At 36.2% G+C, this 16,547-nt stretch overlaps 1 protein-coding gene across 2 annotated transcripts in view; it reads left to right on the forward strand.

The window, feature by feature from the left end:
* sdr16c5a (short chain dehydrogenase/reductase family 16C, member 5a) overlaps nt 1–5,287 on the forward strand; it is a 17,756-nt gene extending 12,469 nt beyond the window's left edge. For both annotated transcript variants that reach the window (XM_058418970.1, XM_058418969.1), the window contains exon 7: nt 3,642–5,287. Coding sequence is in view for 1 of the 2 variants with exons in the window: in XM_058418969.1 (XP_058274952.1) it covers nt 3,642–3,738 (97 nt within the window). In the remaining variant the exon portion in view is untranslated. The remainder of the gene's footprint in view (nt 1–3,641) is intronic.
* The last annotated feature ends 11,260 nt before the right edge of the window (nt 5,288–16,547 follow it).

Here is a 16,547-nt window from a genome sequence, read left to right on the forward strand (position 1 = left end):
TTTATTTAATGATGATGGACAGAACGGACAGAGCCTCCGGTTTTCCACTGTGGGAAAGTCTTCACAAGTGCTTTGCATTTCCACGGCAACGTAACAAAGCGATTTACTTTTAATCCAAGGGGAGAGAAGAAAAGAGATCTGACGAGAAAAACGTAGCTCTAAATGGATAAAAACTACACTGATGAGTAATAAACTTCTATAATATTCAACATGTAGGTGGAATAAAAGCCTCGGTGTAATCAGTTCTCAGTCACCTGATTAAATACGTGACTCGTTAGTGAGTTCCAGTTTGTAAAAATTTCCTAAATAAATAAAATTTAAAGTGAATTAATGAAATCAGATTCAGATACCAGTTTTATTCTGAAGGCATTTGATCAGAAACATAAAGAACCTCAGTCTGTGTAGGAGTTAAACTCTCGTCAAACCGGTTACGGGACTAAGATGTCCGAGATCTTCTATTTACCTTCTTATGTCGTCATCTGTTCCTCATCAAGAAAGTCTTTGTGCTGCAGCGAGGCTGGGATAAAGCAGTACCCGTCTGTCAGGATAAAAATGGCCACTTAATCACACGGGCAGAGACGACTCTATTGTTATCGGGCACCAGGGAGGTAATTATCTCATTATCATCACCACCTTTATGGAAGGTGAGACCGAGAGGCTTTATCATGGAGATGTGTACACAAACACAAACACACAGGCAGGTGCTGGAGAAATGGCCACTTCAGACCTGAATCTGAATCAGAAAATAAATCTGAATTTGAATCTGAATTAGAATTTGAATCTGAATCAGACTCTGGGTTAGAGTCTGAATCAAAATCTGAACTAGGATTTGAATCTGAATTGGAATTAGAAAATAAATTAAAATTTGAATCTGAATTAGAATTAGAATTTGAATCTGAATTAAAATCTGAATTGGAATCTGAATCTTGACGGATTTGTTAAAAATATCAGGGACGGTGTGTCGATTATCATCAGAGAGGATCTTCAAAAAATCAGAGAAAAAATAATCAGTTTTGAGCGGCTAATTCAAAGGTGTCAAAGTTGCTAGGTAACGTTAACAGCAGCTAGCTGAAGTAGAGTGAGGTGGTGATGTGCGCCATGATTAAAGCGCAACTTTAGAATCTGAATTAGAATTTGTCAGAATCTGAATTTGAATCAGAATCTGAATTAGAATTTGAATCTGAATTAGAATTTGAATCAGAATCTGAATTAAAATTTGAATGAGAATCTGAATTAGAATTTGAATCAGAATCTGAATTAGAATCTGGATCTGAATTAGAATTGGAATTAGCATCTGAATCAAAATCTGAATTAGAATTTGAATCTGAATTAGAATCTGAATTTGAATCTGAAGCAGAATTTAAATTAGAATCTGAATTAGAGTCTGACTCAGAAAACAAATCTGAATTAGAATTTGAATCAGAATCTGAATTAGAAATTTTATCTGAATTAGAATCTGGATCAGACTCTGAATTTGAATTAGAATTGGAATTAGCATCTGAATCAAAATCTGAATTAGAATCTGAATTTGACTCTGAATTAGAATTGGAATTAGCACCTGAATCAAAATTGGAATTAGAATTTGAATCTGAATTAGAATCTGGATCTGAATCAGAATGTAAATTAGAATCTAGATCTGAATTAGAATCTGAATCAGAATTTAAATTAGAAACTGAATTAGAAAACAAATCTGAATTAGAATTTGAATTAGAATCTGAATTTGACTCTGAATTAGAATTAGCACCTTAATCAAAATCGGAATTAGAATTTGAATCTGAATTAGAATCTGGATCTGAATCAGAATGTAAATTAGAATCTAGATCTGAATTAGAATTTAAATTAGAAACTGAATTAGAAAACAAATCTGAATTAGAATTTGAATTAGATTCAGAATTAGAAATTGAATCTGAATTAGAATCTGAATTAAAATCTTAGTCAGAAACTGAATTAGAATTTGAATTAGAATCTGGATCAGAATTAGAATTAGCATCTGAATTTGAATCTGAATTTGAATCTGACTCTGAATTAGAATCTGAATCATAATCTGAATTAGAATCAGAATCTGACTCTTGACAGATTTGTTAAAAACATCAGAAGTGACGGTGTGTCGATTATCATCAGAGAGAATCTTCAGAAATTAGAAGATTTTTTTTTTGTGCGGCTAATTCAAAGGCGTCAGGGTTGCTAGGTTGTGTGTTTACAGCAGCTAGCTGAAGCGGAGTGAGGTGGTGATGTGCGCTATGATTAAAGCACAACTTTACAATTTATCCTTTGCTTTAATGTGTCCAGATTTGAAACAGGAAACGGTTTAGCTTCCTGTGGACAGGTCTGATGTCATCTCATGATCTCGTCTCGCTCGGGTAACTGAAGAACCGCCCACTTTTACGAGTCGAGACGGTCTGAGTGACATCACAAGGGTCCAGCTGTCTTCACTCGCCGCTTAATGGTCTAGCCGATGGTCTGCAACTTTTTTCTCTATCAGAAAATTGCTCAAAAATCTCTTAAAAAAACCTTTGTGTCCAAAAAATAAAATAAATAAATGCATAAATAAATACAGACTGTCAGGATTCTGCAGCTTGTCAGCTGAAAGGTTTACACGCGATATCCAACAGACGTAAACTAGGTATTTTAGTTTTTTTTAGAGATTTAGTTAACTAGTTGTCGGATCTAATAATTGGTCCATTTTTTGTGATATTTGCAGCTAAAAGTGTTTGATTTTTGCTGCAGTTTCTTCTCCAAAATTTGCCTCTTCTTTTTTTTTAAACAGTAAAATACCCAAATTAATGAAACCAGAAACACAGGATTCTTCTTTTAAACTCCTCCCAGTGAGACACGTCTGTAATCAGTTCCTCTGAGCTCTACTCAAGTTCCGCAAACGTGAACGGAAGAAAATGTGCTTCGTCCGAACGTGTCACGATGATGATGTCGCGTGATGTCAAACCTGCAGGAATTTTAGACAAATCTCCTCAGAACATCTCAGATTCTGCTCAGTTTTGTGTTCATTTTACACAATTGCAAGATGGCGGAATCCTGGAGGAGCTGATCAAACTGATTAGGAAGACGGTTCATTTTTGACGCAGACTTTGCTGTTGTTTGTGGGAAGAAATGAGTGACGTGGTGGATCGGTGGTTATTGATGATCAGAAGGTTTAGAAGGAGAAGGAAGGAAGAGTTTAAATCACAGGACCACTAAAATCTGCCCCCTGCTGGACCTTTGAGCAAAAACCCCTATGTTGTAGAAACTAAATGCTAATGGCTATCCACTTTGTTTGGATACAGTGAGATTTCCAGCTTGTGTCTTTAAGCTACGTTGTGAAACATTAAACAAACCAAAGCGATAAGTGAGTGCAGAATAAGATCACTCTTTAATACGGTATGTCAATTCTTATCTTGATGTTTTTCAGGTAAAATTGTTGATTCTGGAAGCTGTCCATCAACAGAGTTGTCTATCTAGCTGAAGAAGTTATTTATTTATTTATTTATTTTTATTTTTAATTATTTTTATTTTTATTTATTTTAAATTATTTTATTTATTTTAAGTTATTTATATTTATTTATTTATTTTATTTTTTTTATTTATTTATAAATTTTTTACCAGATATGTCATGTCATGTCATGTTTTTTTTTTCTTCTTCTCTGCAGTTTCCTGCCATATAAAGAAACCGTGATCCTGGGCATGTACTTCGGAGCCTTTACCTTCATGGATGCTTTCAAAGGAAGACAAAAGAAAGAGAATTAACCCGATTTTTTCCCCCGTCCGATTGTATTATTTCAACAGCATTTTACTGATCATTTTCAGTACAACGAATAATAATAATAATAATTTTATTTTTAATAATGTTGTTGAAAACATAACCACTTTCGGATTTTATTACAGGACCAAATGAAACAGCAGCTTCTGAATGTGGTCCAGTTCTGCCTTTAGTGAAGATGTTGTTTGTTTTTTTAAATCTGTTTACATATTGCGTTGTGTCATAGTGAAAATAACGAAATATTGTCCACTTGAAAATCCAAGATTTCTTTAATCAGTTGTCAGAGTGTTAATGCGTAGGATCTAAGCCATTTCAGCACTAATACACTGGACCACTGGGGTTGTGAAGGGGCTTTGTTTGTTTGTTTGTTTTTTAAACTTACAAAAGCCTCGAAACAGACTGCAGGGACGTCGTTAACATATCTACGATATCTTATTCATTAGTTGTTTAGCAGTCTCGCTGTGGCCTGTTTAGGTATCGTATTTAGGGGAGAGACAGTTGTTAACACTGTCCGATCCTCTGAGCTGAAATCTGATTGGCTGTCAGATTTTTTTGGAGGCGTGAACATAAGTGTATTGAATTATATATTAATTCTGCGTGCAAATGAAATGGACTAGTTTTAGATATTTCATTTTCACTTAGCGTGATCGTTGACGAGGCTAATCAGGTTAGTTAGCATATCTGAGGTTTGAATTTGATTGACGGCGTAGTTTCAGTTTGTAACAGTCGTGTGATATACATATACATATATATATATATATATATATATATATATATATATATATATATATATATATATATATAAAAATTGACAGAGATGTGTGAAAAATTGTATGCATAAGTTATAAGTTATATTACATAGGAAAGTGCTTTAGCTGGTACAAACATTCCAAATTTTGTTTCTGTGGTGTAAATATTATACGTTACATTCTGTTAACGTGAGAGCGGTCCGTGTTTACTGTGAATAGAGAGACGAGTGTAACGTTTGGGTCAAAACACCACAGCTATACAAAATTTATTTTAAACAAGGTACACCACGACTTACCCCGCCAACCACCCCCTTTGGATACACTTTGCTGATGATAGAAGTCTATGGGGAAAAAAAACAAAAGAAAAAAGGCTAAACTGGCTCAAGCTCACAGGAAAGTCCTCAACGGTTCCACAAATCACCGCTCTGTGCAGCCATGTTGAGCAGAAAAGCATCTCGGAACACACAAAAGCTCAGAGCTTCAGGGAAACCGTGGCCTCATGTTGTTGATTAACAGGAACAGAACCTCATGGAGTTTTCCCAAGGCTGTGTATTTTGACGTGCTTTTCTGCGCAGCACGGCTGTACAGAGTGGTGATTTGATAAACCCTCGCCTTCCTGCGAGATCAAAACTCAGGTCTCATCAGCAAGGTGGTGCTGCTCACAGAACTGCCTCGGACCGGATTTGTTTTTTGTACAATTCTCTGTTTTGTGCGTCTGTGTGAAAATCTGCAGTTTCTGAAACACTCAAACTGACATCATCATCATCATTAAAGTCCCTGAGATTTATATTTGTATTATTTTTTCTCATCTCATTGTTGATGTTCGATGTGAACTTGAACTACAACATTTGCTCTGAATCTGAAGACTGATGCTGATATGAACATGGATTCACACTGCCCTCTAGTGGCCACCAGACTCAAACGCACTCACTTTCACTCAACTGTTTCATCCTTCACCGCTTTTACTTTTCCAGACAATAAATGTTACTCAGAGGAAACTGAACATACATGAAAAGTGTTCGATTACAAAAAAAAATTTCTAAACGGAAAAACATCATGACTTCTTTAATCTTTAAAAAATCATTTCTCAATATTTAATTCAATTCAATTCTATTTGTATAGTGCTTTTATCAATGGACATCGTCTCAAAGCAGCTTTACAGAACATAAGAAACAAATAGTGCAAAAGTCCTAGATGTTAGACATCATCCCCCCTAGTGAGAGAGTCTGAGGTGACTGTGGCGAGGAAAAACTCCCTTAGATATTTCCCTTGTATTGTTTCTTAAAACTGTCTTTCGGAAGATTCAAGAAAACACACATGACAACTGCAGTCAAGGTGACAGTCAAGGTATCATCATAAATAAGTCAATTATGTATAAAATATAAATTATTGCACAAAATATAGTTGTGCATTAGGATTTGCAAATAATGAGAGATAATTTAGAATATAAAGTGCAGTAGAATTTAAACATACTGAGGTATACAGAGAAGTTTTGAGCATAAAATACTGGATCAGATTATTATGAGTTTATGTGTCTCGACCCAGACCTAAACCTTAAACCCAGACTCGTCCATCAGATCCCCAGACAGAGGAGTGCGATCGGTCACTCTAGAGAACACGTCTCCCCTGCTCTAGAGTCCAGCAGCGGTGTGCTTTACACCTCCACATCCACACTTTGCGTTTCACTTGGTGATGTAAGTCTCGGATGCAGTTCGGTCATGAAAACCCGTTCCATAAAGCTCTCTACGCACTGTTCCTGAGCTAATCTGGAGGCCACACCAATTTTGGAGGTCTGTAGCTATTGACTCTGTAGAAAGTTGGCGACTTCTGCGCACCTCAGCATGTTCTGACCCCGCTCTGTGAATTTACCTGGACTACACTGTTGTTCCCAATTACTTCCACTTTTTGGAATATTTAGTAGTGAGGAAATTTCAAATGGACATGTGCTCCAAATGGACATGGAGCACAAGAGGAAACCTATCACTGTACCACGCTTGAATTCACTGAGCTCCTGAGAGTGACCCATTCTTTCCCAAATGTTTGTAGAAGCAGTCTGCATGCCTAGGTGCCTGATTTTATACACCTCAATGATTCAATGATTTGGTGGAGTGTCCCAAAACTTTTGGCCATATATAGCGTATATTTGTATTTTCACAAGCCAGGAGCATCTAGCTCCCGTATGGTGCTGGGGTAGAAGCTGTTCTTAAGTCTATTGTTTTGTGAAGTGATGGACCTGAATGGTTTGCCAGAGGGCAGCAGTTTAACTAAGTGATGTCCAGGGTGAGGAGGGTACTTTAGGAGGTCTGTTATAGGAGATGCTGTATAAAGTTCCTTTAATGACGGCAGAGAGCAGCTGATGACTATAACATCCTCTGTGTGTGTGTGTGTGTATAAAACTTTCTTTTCATTCTTGAATGGAAAAAAAATCATAAGAATCTTCTGGATCTACAGACCTGAACTCATTCACCTTCACCAAATAAATGTTTATTCAATCTTTCCACATCTCTTTCTGTTTCCTGTAAAAGTACATTTAGATACCCAATATTTATATCTTTTTTTTATATTACTAATTAATATTTAGTATTAGCAGTCTGATAGTCAGCTGAAAAAACAAAAAAAACAACAGTTAAATAAAATGCTATCAAGAAAGCGAAAAAAAAAAAAAATAAATACCAAAGCACCATGCAGTGTTCAAAATAGTGACCTTCCCTATACAGCGAGTAAAATACGTATGTTTTGCAACAATAAGGTTGTGAAGAGATCTTGAGAGAGATTTTAATTTCCACTGACCAGTGGGCAGGATTGCTTTCTGTTTACTGATTGATTTCAGCCGGTATCTTGGCTTTCCATGCGTTTTTGCACCTCCCTTTCTTCATGTGTTCAATACTTTTCCCCCGTGGCGTTTCACATTATTACACATAACTTAATTTATGGACATCTACGGTTTGATTTCTTTACATGTGTTGTTGGATGGCATGGGTTGTTACCAACATCTGGTGAGAATTTCATGTCAAAAGCACCTTTAGAAATCTATTTACTGAGAAAAATGGCGGCGTGTTTCATACTTATTTTACGCGCTGAATTCACATGACACTTTAGTGTTGTGGCTTTTTCCCTTTAGAACAGTAAGGACAGTTTTAGTTTGTTCTTAAGTTTGGAAATTGATTAACCTGCAGATTAACACCCAGAAGCTCCATAACAAACTCCATGCAGTTGTAATCACTAAAACTGGTTTCTGGACATCTGCTCATTGCTTCGTGAACATTTTCCTTGAATGTCCGAGGGACTCCTCCATTCTTCCTGTAAATAGCAAATCTGTTCCCTCCAGTGAATCGTGTCCATGTTCACCTTGTTTATCTCTCCACTGTTGTAAACTCCTCTTGTTGTGACTGTACACATCATCCAACATTATACATTAGCAAAAGTACATCTCTGATAAAATACTGTGACAAGGCAGTCTGAAATTAACATTATTTATTTAATTAATTAACACTAATAGACAATTACTTTATTTTAAAAAAGTGCTGTTTACTGTACTGGCCATTTTACTGTAACATTTCCACAAACAGTGTTTGTTTTTAGTTAATTATTGTTTCTATTAAAACTGGATTTGCTTCATGATGTATCTTGATCTATTATAACCATTTACAAAAGTGTTTTACCTTCCAAATGAATGATCTTTCGATCAGAGTACACTCCAGTGTTCTGGCTCTTATCATCATGTTGCACAATGAACACGTCTCTGCCCATGACATTATTCTCATCGTACTTCTCTTCGTACTTTTTTTACAACTGTGAACATTGTAATGAGGCTTTTCCTCATGGTTTCCATTGACTGTGCCTATTTTTTAAAATAAAGAGCAGGAAAAAAGGGATTTTGGTGAGTCAGGCTGCATCAAAACGTGAACTACAGGCAAGTTTTCATTTCATTTTTATTCTTTAATTATATGACTAAAATCTGGACTAAGCAACGGTCATTTTACTAGATAGCGCATTATATAATCATATCCATGATGTGAGCTACAGCACAATAATCTATGATTTCTGATTAAACTAAACTAATCTTTCCAACACAAACACAAATGAGCAATTTGATTAATTTCACACTAAAAGTTTATATAATGTTAAAAACAGAAAGAGATTTAATTATGTTTGTCAAAGTTAGATTTTTTTTTCTTCCTTTAAATCTGATTACCTCTGAGAATACAGGAATAAAGAAACGGTCACCATTGTTATTGATGAGCGCCTTCAGACAAGTCGTTACAGTCGAGTACTCTTAAGTTTTTACTGTTCTTTTATTGGGTCTTCTCTTTCCTGTTAGCTTCTCAAAATGAAACTAAACTGTATTTGTTGTTTAATGTGATCAACCTGTGTGACATACGTTGAAATGCAGGCCAGTCATAGTGCTTCAGTGTTGCTGCATTCCTTATATAGAGATCGATGCTAAACAAAATTATATATTCATGTTGAATCATGTCTCTTCCCACCTGGAGAAGCTAAATCGTCATATATACACTATATTGCCAAAAGTATTCGCTCACCTGCCTTGACTCGCATATGAACTTAAGTGACATCCCATTCCTAATCCATAGGGTTCAATATGACGTCGGTCCACCCTTTGCAGCTATAACAGCTTCAACTCTTCTGGGAAGGCTGTCCACAAGGTTTAGGAGTGTGTTTATGGGAATTTTTGACCATTCTTCCAGAAGCGCATTTGTGAGGTCACACACTGATGTTGGACGAGAAGGCCTGGCTCTCAGTCTCCGCTCTAATTCATCCCAAAGGTGTTCTATGGGGTTGAGGTCAGGACTCTGTGCAGGCCAGTCAAGTTCCTCCACACCAGACTCTGTCATCCATGTCTTTATGGACCTTGCTTTGTGCACTGGTGCACAGTCATGTTGGAAGAGGAAGGGGCCAGCTCCAAACTGTTCCCACAAAGTTGGGAGCATGGAATTGTCCAAAATGTCTTGGTATGCTGAAGCATTCAGAGTTCCTTTCACTGGAACTAAGGGGCCAAGCCCAGCTCCTGAAAAACAACCCCACACCATAATCCCCCCTCCACCAAACTTTACACTTGGCACAATGCAGTCAGACAAGTACCGTTCTCCTGGCAACCGCCAAACCCAGACTCGTCCATCAGATTGCCAGATGGAGAAGCGCGATTCGTCACTCCAGAGAACGCGTCTCCACTGCTCTAGAGTCCAGTGGCGGCGTGCTTTACACCACTGCATCCCACGCTTTGCATTGCACTTGGTGATGTATGGTTTGGATGCAGCTGCTCGGCCATGGAAACCCATTCCATGAAGCTCTCTGCGCACTGTTCTTGAGCTAATCTGAAGGCCACATGAAGTTTGGAGGTCTGTAGCGATTGACTCTGCAGAAAGTTGGCGACCTCTTCGCACTATGTGCCTCAGCATCCGCTGACCCCGCTCCGTCAGTTTACGTGGCCTACCACTTCGTGGCTGAGTTGCTGTCGTTCCCAAACACTTCCACGTTCTTATAATACAGCTGACAGTTGACTGTGGAATATTTAGGAACGAGGAAATTTCACGACTGGATTTGTTGCACAGGTGGCATCCTATCACAGTTCCACGCTGGAATTCACTGAGCTCCTGAGAGCGACCCATTCTTTCACAAATGTTTGTAAAAACAGTCTGCATGCCTAGGTGCTTGATTTTATACACCTGTGGCCATGGAAGTGATTGGAACACCTGATTCTGATTATTTGGATGGGTGAGCGAATACTTTTGGCAATATAGTGTATGTATATATATATATATATATATATATATATATATATATATATATATATATATATATATATATATAAAGATAGATAGATAGATATCAGGCATAACATTATGACCTCCTGACCAGGTCACTGGACCTGATTGCCGCCCTTCAATAAGAGTCGAATGCCATGCCTCAGCAGACAATAAGTCGACTCGTGCACAGCATGAGACGTCGTTGTCAAGCTGTAATTGATGGTCAAGGGCACATGACAAATTATTGAGACACTGGCATTTTTTGTTGTGGTATACCCGCCACTGTTGTTGGCTTTTGTTTCAATACATTGTGTAAGAAAGATCGCGTTGATGATTAAACTATCACCTATGCGCAATTCCGACGCGGACTGACATGCTTTAATGCAACCTTATGCGCATAGACGCACAAGAAAGAGAAGCGAGTGCAGGACTCGGGGCTCGGCTGATGAGAGTATTTACACTGTTCGGGGAGAAATATAAGTTATATTGTGTGCGTTAATGCCATATAGTAAGTTTTTGATTCTTATTCTTTATTTAATAATTAAGATTAGCGCGTCTGTGTGCTGTATTTTGTATATTGCCAGTGTTAAGATGATGCACTGCTAGCTGTGTACAACTTCTCATTAATAGTTTGCACGCAGTGTTTATTCGGTTAAGAAGATATTTCAGTTGTATTGTACATTGTCTAGCTGCTTTACTTTAAATAGTTGAAATAGTAATACTTACTATAATCCGTGACGCATCACGTTTTTGTACATGTGACAATGCGTAGCATCGGTTATTATTACTTTAACCATGTTACTGTTTAGTTTAGTTATTGGTCGAATGTATAGATGCTTAGTTAATAATGCTGTTACTTATATTTATTATTTGTTTAATTGCAGAACCACACACACACACACACACACACACACACACACCCCAACCCCAAACACCCATATCCTGTAAGTTAAAGAAAGAATGTTTGCCCATGCCTACTGTTCATTAAACACACTTAATTCAGCTATTGGCCTGGTTCCTGTGTTCTGACCGACACCCGGGAGTGATTCCACACACATTACGACTCAATCACCACTCAAATCAAATCACAATCAAATCACCACTGCATGCTTCTACTTAAATGCCCTACTTTCATGATATAATATCACTGTAGCGTGAACTTTTTACATTTTCCATAATTTTCACCCAATAGCCAAAAATTCTTAACTTTTTGTGAGTAGTGTATATATACAGTATCTCACAAAAGTGAGTACACCCCTCACATTTTTGTAAATATTTAATTATATCTTGTCATGTGACAACACTGAAGAAATGACCCTCTGCTCCAATGTAAAGTAGTGAGTGTACAATGACAATGATGATCAAATTTCAAACTTGATTCATTTACCTCCAGGATCTAAATCTGATTGAATAATGATTTTTGTGAAACTAAAGGAAAAGAAGCAGTAAAAGGTTCATTAGATGACTCTCAGCTCATCTGTGTGTCCAACAGGAAGATCTACAGGAGCAAAACAAAAAAGCAAAGAATTTATTCAGAGAGGTGATCATATATTATTTATGAAAGTGAGTGTGTGTGTAGAACTTTCCTTAAGTGTCACCAAATAAATGTTTATTCAAACTTTCCACATCTCTTTCTGCTTCCTGTAAAACTGAACAAACAGATTCTGAACCAGAATCTGAATTAGAATTTAAATCATAATCTGAATTATAATCCGAATCTAAATCTGAATCTGAATTAGAAACAGAATCTGAATTAGAATCTGGATTTGAATCTGAAATAAAATTTGAATTTGAATTTAAATCGAAATTAGAATCTGAATTTAAATATGAATTAGAATCTGAATCTAAATTAGAATCAGAATCTGCATTTAAATCTGAATTTGAATCTGAATTAGAATCCGAATTTTAATCTGAATCAGAATTAGAATCTGAGTTAAAATCTGAATCTGAATTTATGTCTGAATTAGAGTCTGAATTAGAATCTGAATCAGAATCTGAATTTGTGTCTGAATTTGAATCTGAATTACAATCTGAATCAGAATCTGAATTTGAATCTGAATTTGAATCTGAATTAAAATCAGAATCAAAATCTGAATTTGAATCTGAATTAGAAACAGAATCTGAATTTAAATTTGAATTAAAAGCAGAGACAGAATTTTAATCTGAATTTGAATCTGAATTAAAATTTTAATCTGAATTAGAATCAGAATCTGAATCTAAAATAAAATTTGAATTTGAATTTAAATCGAAATTAGAATCTGAATTTAAATATGAATCAGAATCTGAATTTAAATTAGAATTTGAATCTGAATTAGAATCTGGATTTGAATCAGAATCTGAATTTGAATCTGAATTTAAATCTCAATCTGAATTAAAATCAGAATCTGGATTTTAATCTGAATCAGAATCTGAATTTAAATCTCAATCTGAATTAAAATCTGAATCAGAATCCGGAGTTTAAACTGAATCAGAATCAGAATTTAAATCTGAATCAGAATTAGAATCTGAGTTAAAATCAGAATCTGAATTTGAATCTGAATTTGAATTACAATCTGAATTTGAATCTGAATTACAATCTGAATTTGAATCTGAATTTGTCTGAATTAGAATCCGGACTTTAATCTGAATCAGAATCTAAATCTGAATTAGATTCTAAATTTGAAGCAGAATAAAAATCAGAATTAGAATCTGAGTTAAAATCAGAATCTGAATTTGAATCTGAAATAGAATGTGAATTTAAATCAAAATTAGAATCTGAATTTAAATATGAATCAGAATCTGAATTAGAATCCGAATTTGAATCTGGATTTGAATCAGAATCTGAATTTGAATCTGAATTGGAATCTGAATTTAAATCTCAATCTGAATTTAAATCTCAATCTGAATTTAAATCTGAATCAGAATCCGGAGTTTAATCTGAATCAGAATCAGAATTTAAATCTGAATTAGTTTCTAAATTTGAATCAGAATAAAAATCAGAATCTGAATTAGAATCAGAATCTGAATTTAAATCTGAATCAGAATTAGAATCTGAGTTAGAATCTGAATTAGGATCTGAATTTGAATTACAATCTGATTTAGAATCTGAATTACAACCTGCATTTGAATCTGAATTAGAATCCGAATTTGAATCTGAATTAAAATCAGAATCTGAATTTAAATTAGAATCAGAATCTGAATTAATATCAGAATTTGAATCTGAATTAAAATCAGAATCTGAATTTAAATTGGAATTAAAATCAGAAACAGAATTTTAATCTGAATTAGAATCCAAATTTGAATCTGAATTAAAATCAGAATCTGAATAAGAATCCAAACTACAAAACGGATTTTGAATCTGAATTAAAATCTGAATCAGAATCTGAATTAGAATCCGAACTACAAAACGGATTTTGAATCTGAATAAGAATCAGAATCCGAATTTGAATCTGGATTTGAATCTTAATCAGAATCTGAATTTGATTTTGAATTAGAATTTAAATCTGAATCAGAATTTGAATCAAAATCCGAATTTGAATCCTGATTTGAATCTGAACCAGAATCTGAATTTGAATTGAAATTTGAATCTGGATTTGAATCAGAGTTGCAGTTTTGGAGATCCAGTCATTTATCCACCATCACGATTTGGCCCTTCGTCAAACCTGCTTGAAACCTTATGCTTCTCCTTTTTTCAACTTTGAGGACAAAATGTTCACTTGGTGCTTAATATAAACCATCAACTACATATATACAGTATCTCACAAAAGTGAGTACACCCATCACATTTATGTAAATATTTTATATCTTTTCATGTGACAACACTGAAGAGACGACACACTGCTACAATGTAAAGTAGTGAGTGTACAGCCTGTAGAACAGTGTAAATTTGCTGTCCCCTTTCTTGTGCATCATCTTTAGTAGAGGCTTCCTTCTGGGACGACAGCCATGCAGACCAATTTGATGCAGTGTGCGGTGTGTGGTCTGAGCACTGACAGGCTGACCCACCCACCCCTTCAACCTCTGCAGCAATGCTGGCAGCGCTCATACCCTACTCACAAAAAGTTAAGGATATTTGGCTTTTGGGAGAAATTTATGGAAAATGTAAAAAGTTCATGCTACAGTGATATTATATCATGAAAGTCGGGCATTTAAGTAGAAGCATGCAGTGGTGATTTCCCTAATCTTAAACAATTTGAAACAAAAGCCAACAACAGTGGTGGGTATACCACAACAAAAAATGTCAGTGTCTCAATAATTTGTCATGTGCCCTTGACCATCAATTACAGCTTGACAACGACGTCTCATGCTGTTCACGCGTCGACTTATTGTCTGCTGAGGCATGGCATTCCACTCTTCTTGAAGGGCGGCCCTCAGGTCACTGAGGTTCTGGGGTGCAGGGTTACGAGCCTCTACACGGCGACTCGGCTGATCCCAGAGGTTTGCTATGGGATTCAGGTCTGGAGAAAGTGCAGGCCACTCCAACTGAGGTACCCCAGCCTCCAGTAGCCGTTCCCTAATGATGCGACCTCGATGAGCTGGAGCACTGTCGTCCATGAAGATGAAATTAGGCCTGTGTTGTTCATGCAAAGGCACAATGACTGGATTAATGATGTTATTCAGGTAGTATTGGCTTGTCACTGTACCTTTCACAAGATGTAGGGCAGTTCTGTATTGAGTGGACACACCTGCCCAGACTGTAACACCACCACAACAGTGGCTGATGCATAGCGCTCTCCTTGACGTCTCCAACATCGTTGGCGGCCATCATTTCTGCTCAACGTGAATCAACTTTCATCAGAGAACAGCACTGAGGCCCATTGGTCCCTCGTCCAGCGTAAATGCTCCCTGGCCCGACGTCTGTGTCTGGTGGTGTGGTCAGGTACCCTTGCAGATCGTCTAGCACGCAGACCACGCTGATGTAAATGGTTGTGAATGGTCTGATGTGACACTTGGGTTCCTCTCACCTCCCTTAATTGTGCCTGGAATTGAGTGGCATTCATCATCCGGTTTAATGAAGCGGTCATCAACATGGGATATGGCCAAAGGACGTCCACTTCTATGCCTTTCTGTGACTCTTCCAGTCTCTCTGTATCTCTGTCCCAACCTGCTGATGACACTCTGTGACACTCTAAGCTCAGTGGCCACTTCCCTCTGAGAACATCCTGTTTGAAGCCTCACAATGGTGAGGTTCTGTTGATCAATTGTTAGGTGTGGTCTTGGTCTCATGATGCCAAAATGTGAACAGCATGATGAAGAGGACTGTTTAAATACCAATTCTAATGGAACCAGAAAATTTATTGGTGGATTCATGGATCAAACCCCAGTTGTGAATTTTGCCGTTAAGCACCTTGTTAGAGAACAGCAAGTTCTGCAGAAAGTACTGAAACACTGAACAGTTGGACATGTGCATTCAAAAGTGTAGAGAAGGTCAAATTATGTTCACCTGGAAAGTGCATTTTAGGTGCATCCTGAAATTTCACCCGAAAGCCCAATATCCTTAAGTTTTTGTGAGTGGTGTATATATACACATATATACTGAAATGTTTAGAAATATATAAATATAAAACAAGTGACCTTATATTTAAATAATTGTGCTATAGCCCTCTCTCTCTCTCCTTTTTCTCTTTGTCACTCTCTCAGGCTCCAGGAAGTTATTCATGATGAAGTACATCAGGGCTGATAATGATCATTCATAAATTACATCTATCAAATAATCACAAAATGATCCTTTATCATCTATGAAATTATGGCTTATATTGCTTTAATACCATAACTTGTCATCTGATATATATTTGTGCTGTTATTATATTGCTTAAGCAAAATTAAAATAAGTAAAGGTTTAAAAATTAAAATAAATTAATTTTTCAGAAAAATCTCAATACTTTACACAGATTTTGTTACAGAAGCTAAAAGTTGATAGAGGATCTAAATGACTTTAAACATCATTTATAAATAATAAAAAATTTCAGCTTTAGGTTGGATACTGCAAAAGCATGAACATCTAATTAATAAATGATTAGTACAGAACTGTAAATAGTAGAGGTCTGCATACAAACAACGAGCAGATGTGTGATCTATACAGATACGGTGATGAGTCAAAAAATAATCTCTCAACAGGCATAGTGTGTAAAGTGCTTAAAATTACTAATAAGTTTTACAATGTTTGTAAATGTAAAAAAAAAAATCCATTAGATAATGAGTCAAAGTTTATTGACATTTGTAAACGTTCAAGCTGCTCATCATAGTATATCATCTGTTAAAATCATTTTTTCAACAAGCATGATCACATATGAATCCAAACTT

This window comes from Hemibagrus wyckioides, linkage group LG20 (genome assembly GCF_019097595.1).
Source record: "Hemibagrus wyckioides isolate EC202008001 linkage group LG20, SWU_Hwy_1.0, whole genome shotgun sequence".
Lineage (NCBI taxonomy): Eukaryota > Metazoa > Chordata > Actinopteri > Siluriformes > Bagridae > Hemibagrus > Hemibagrus wyckioides.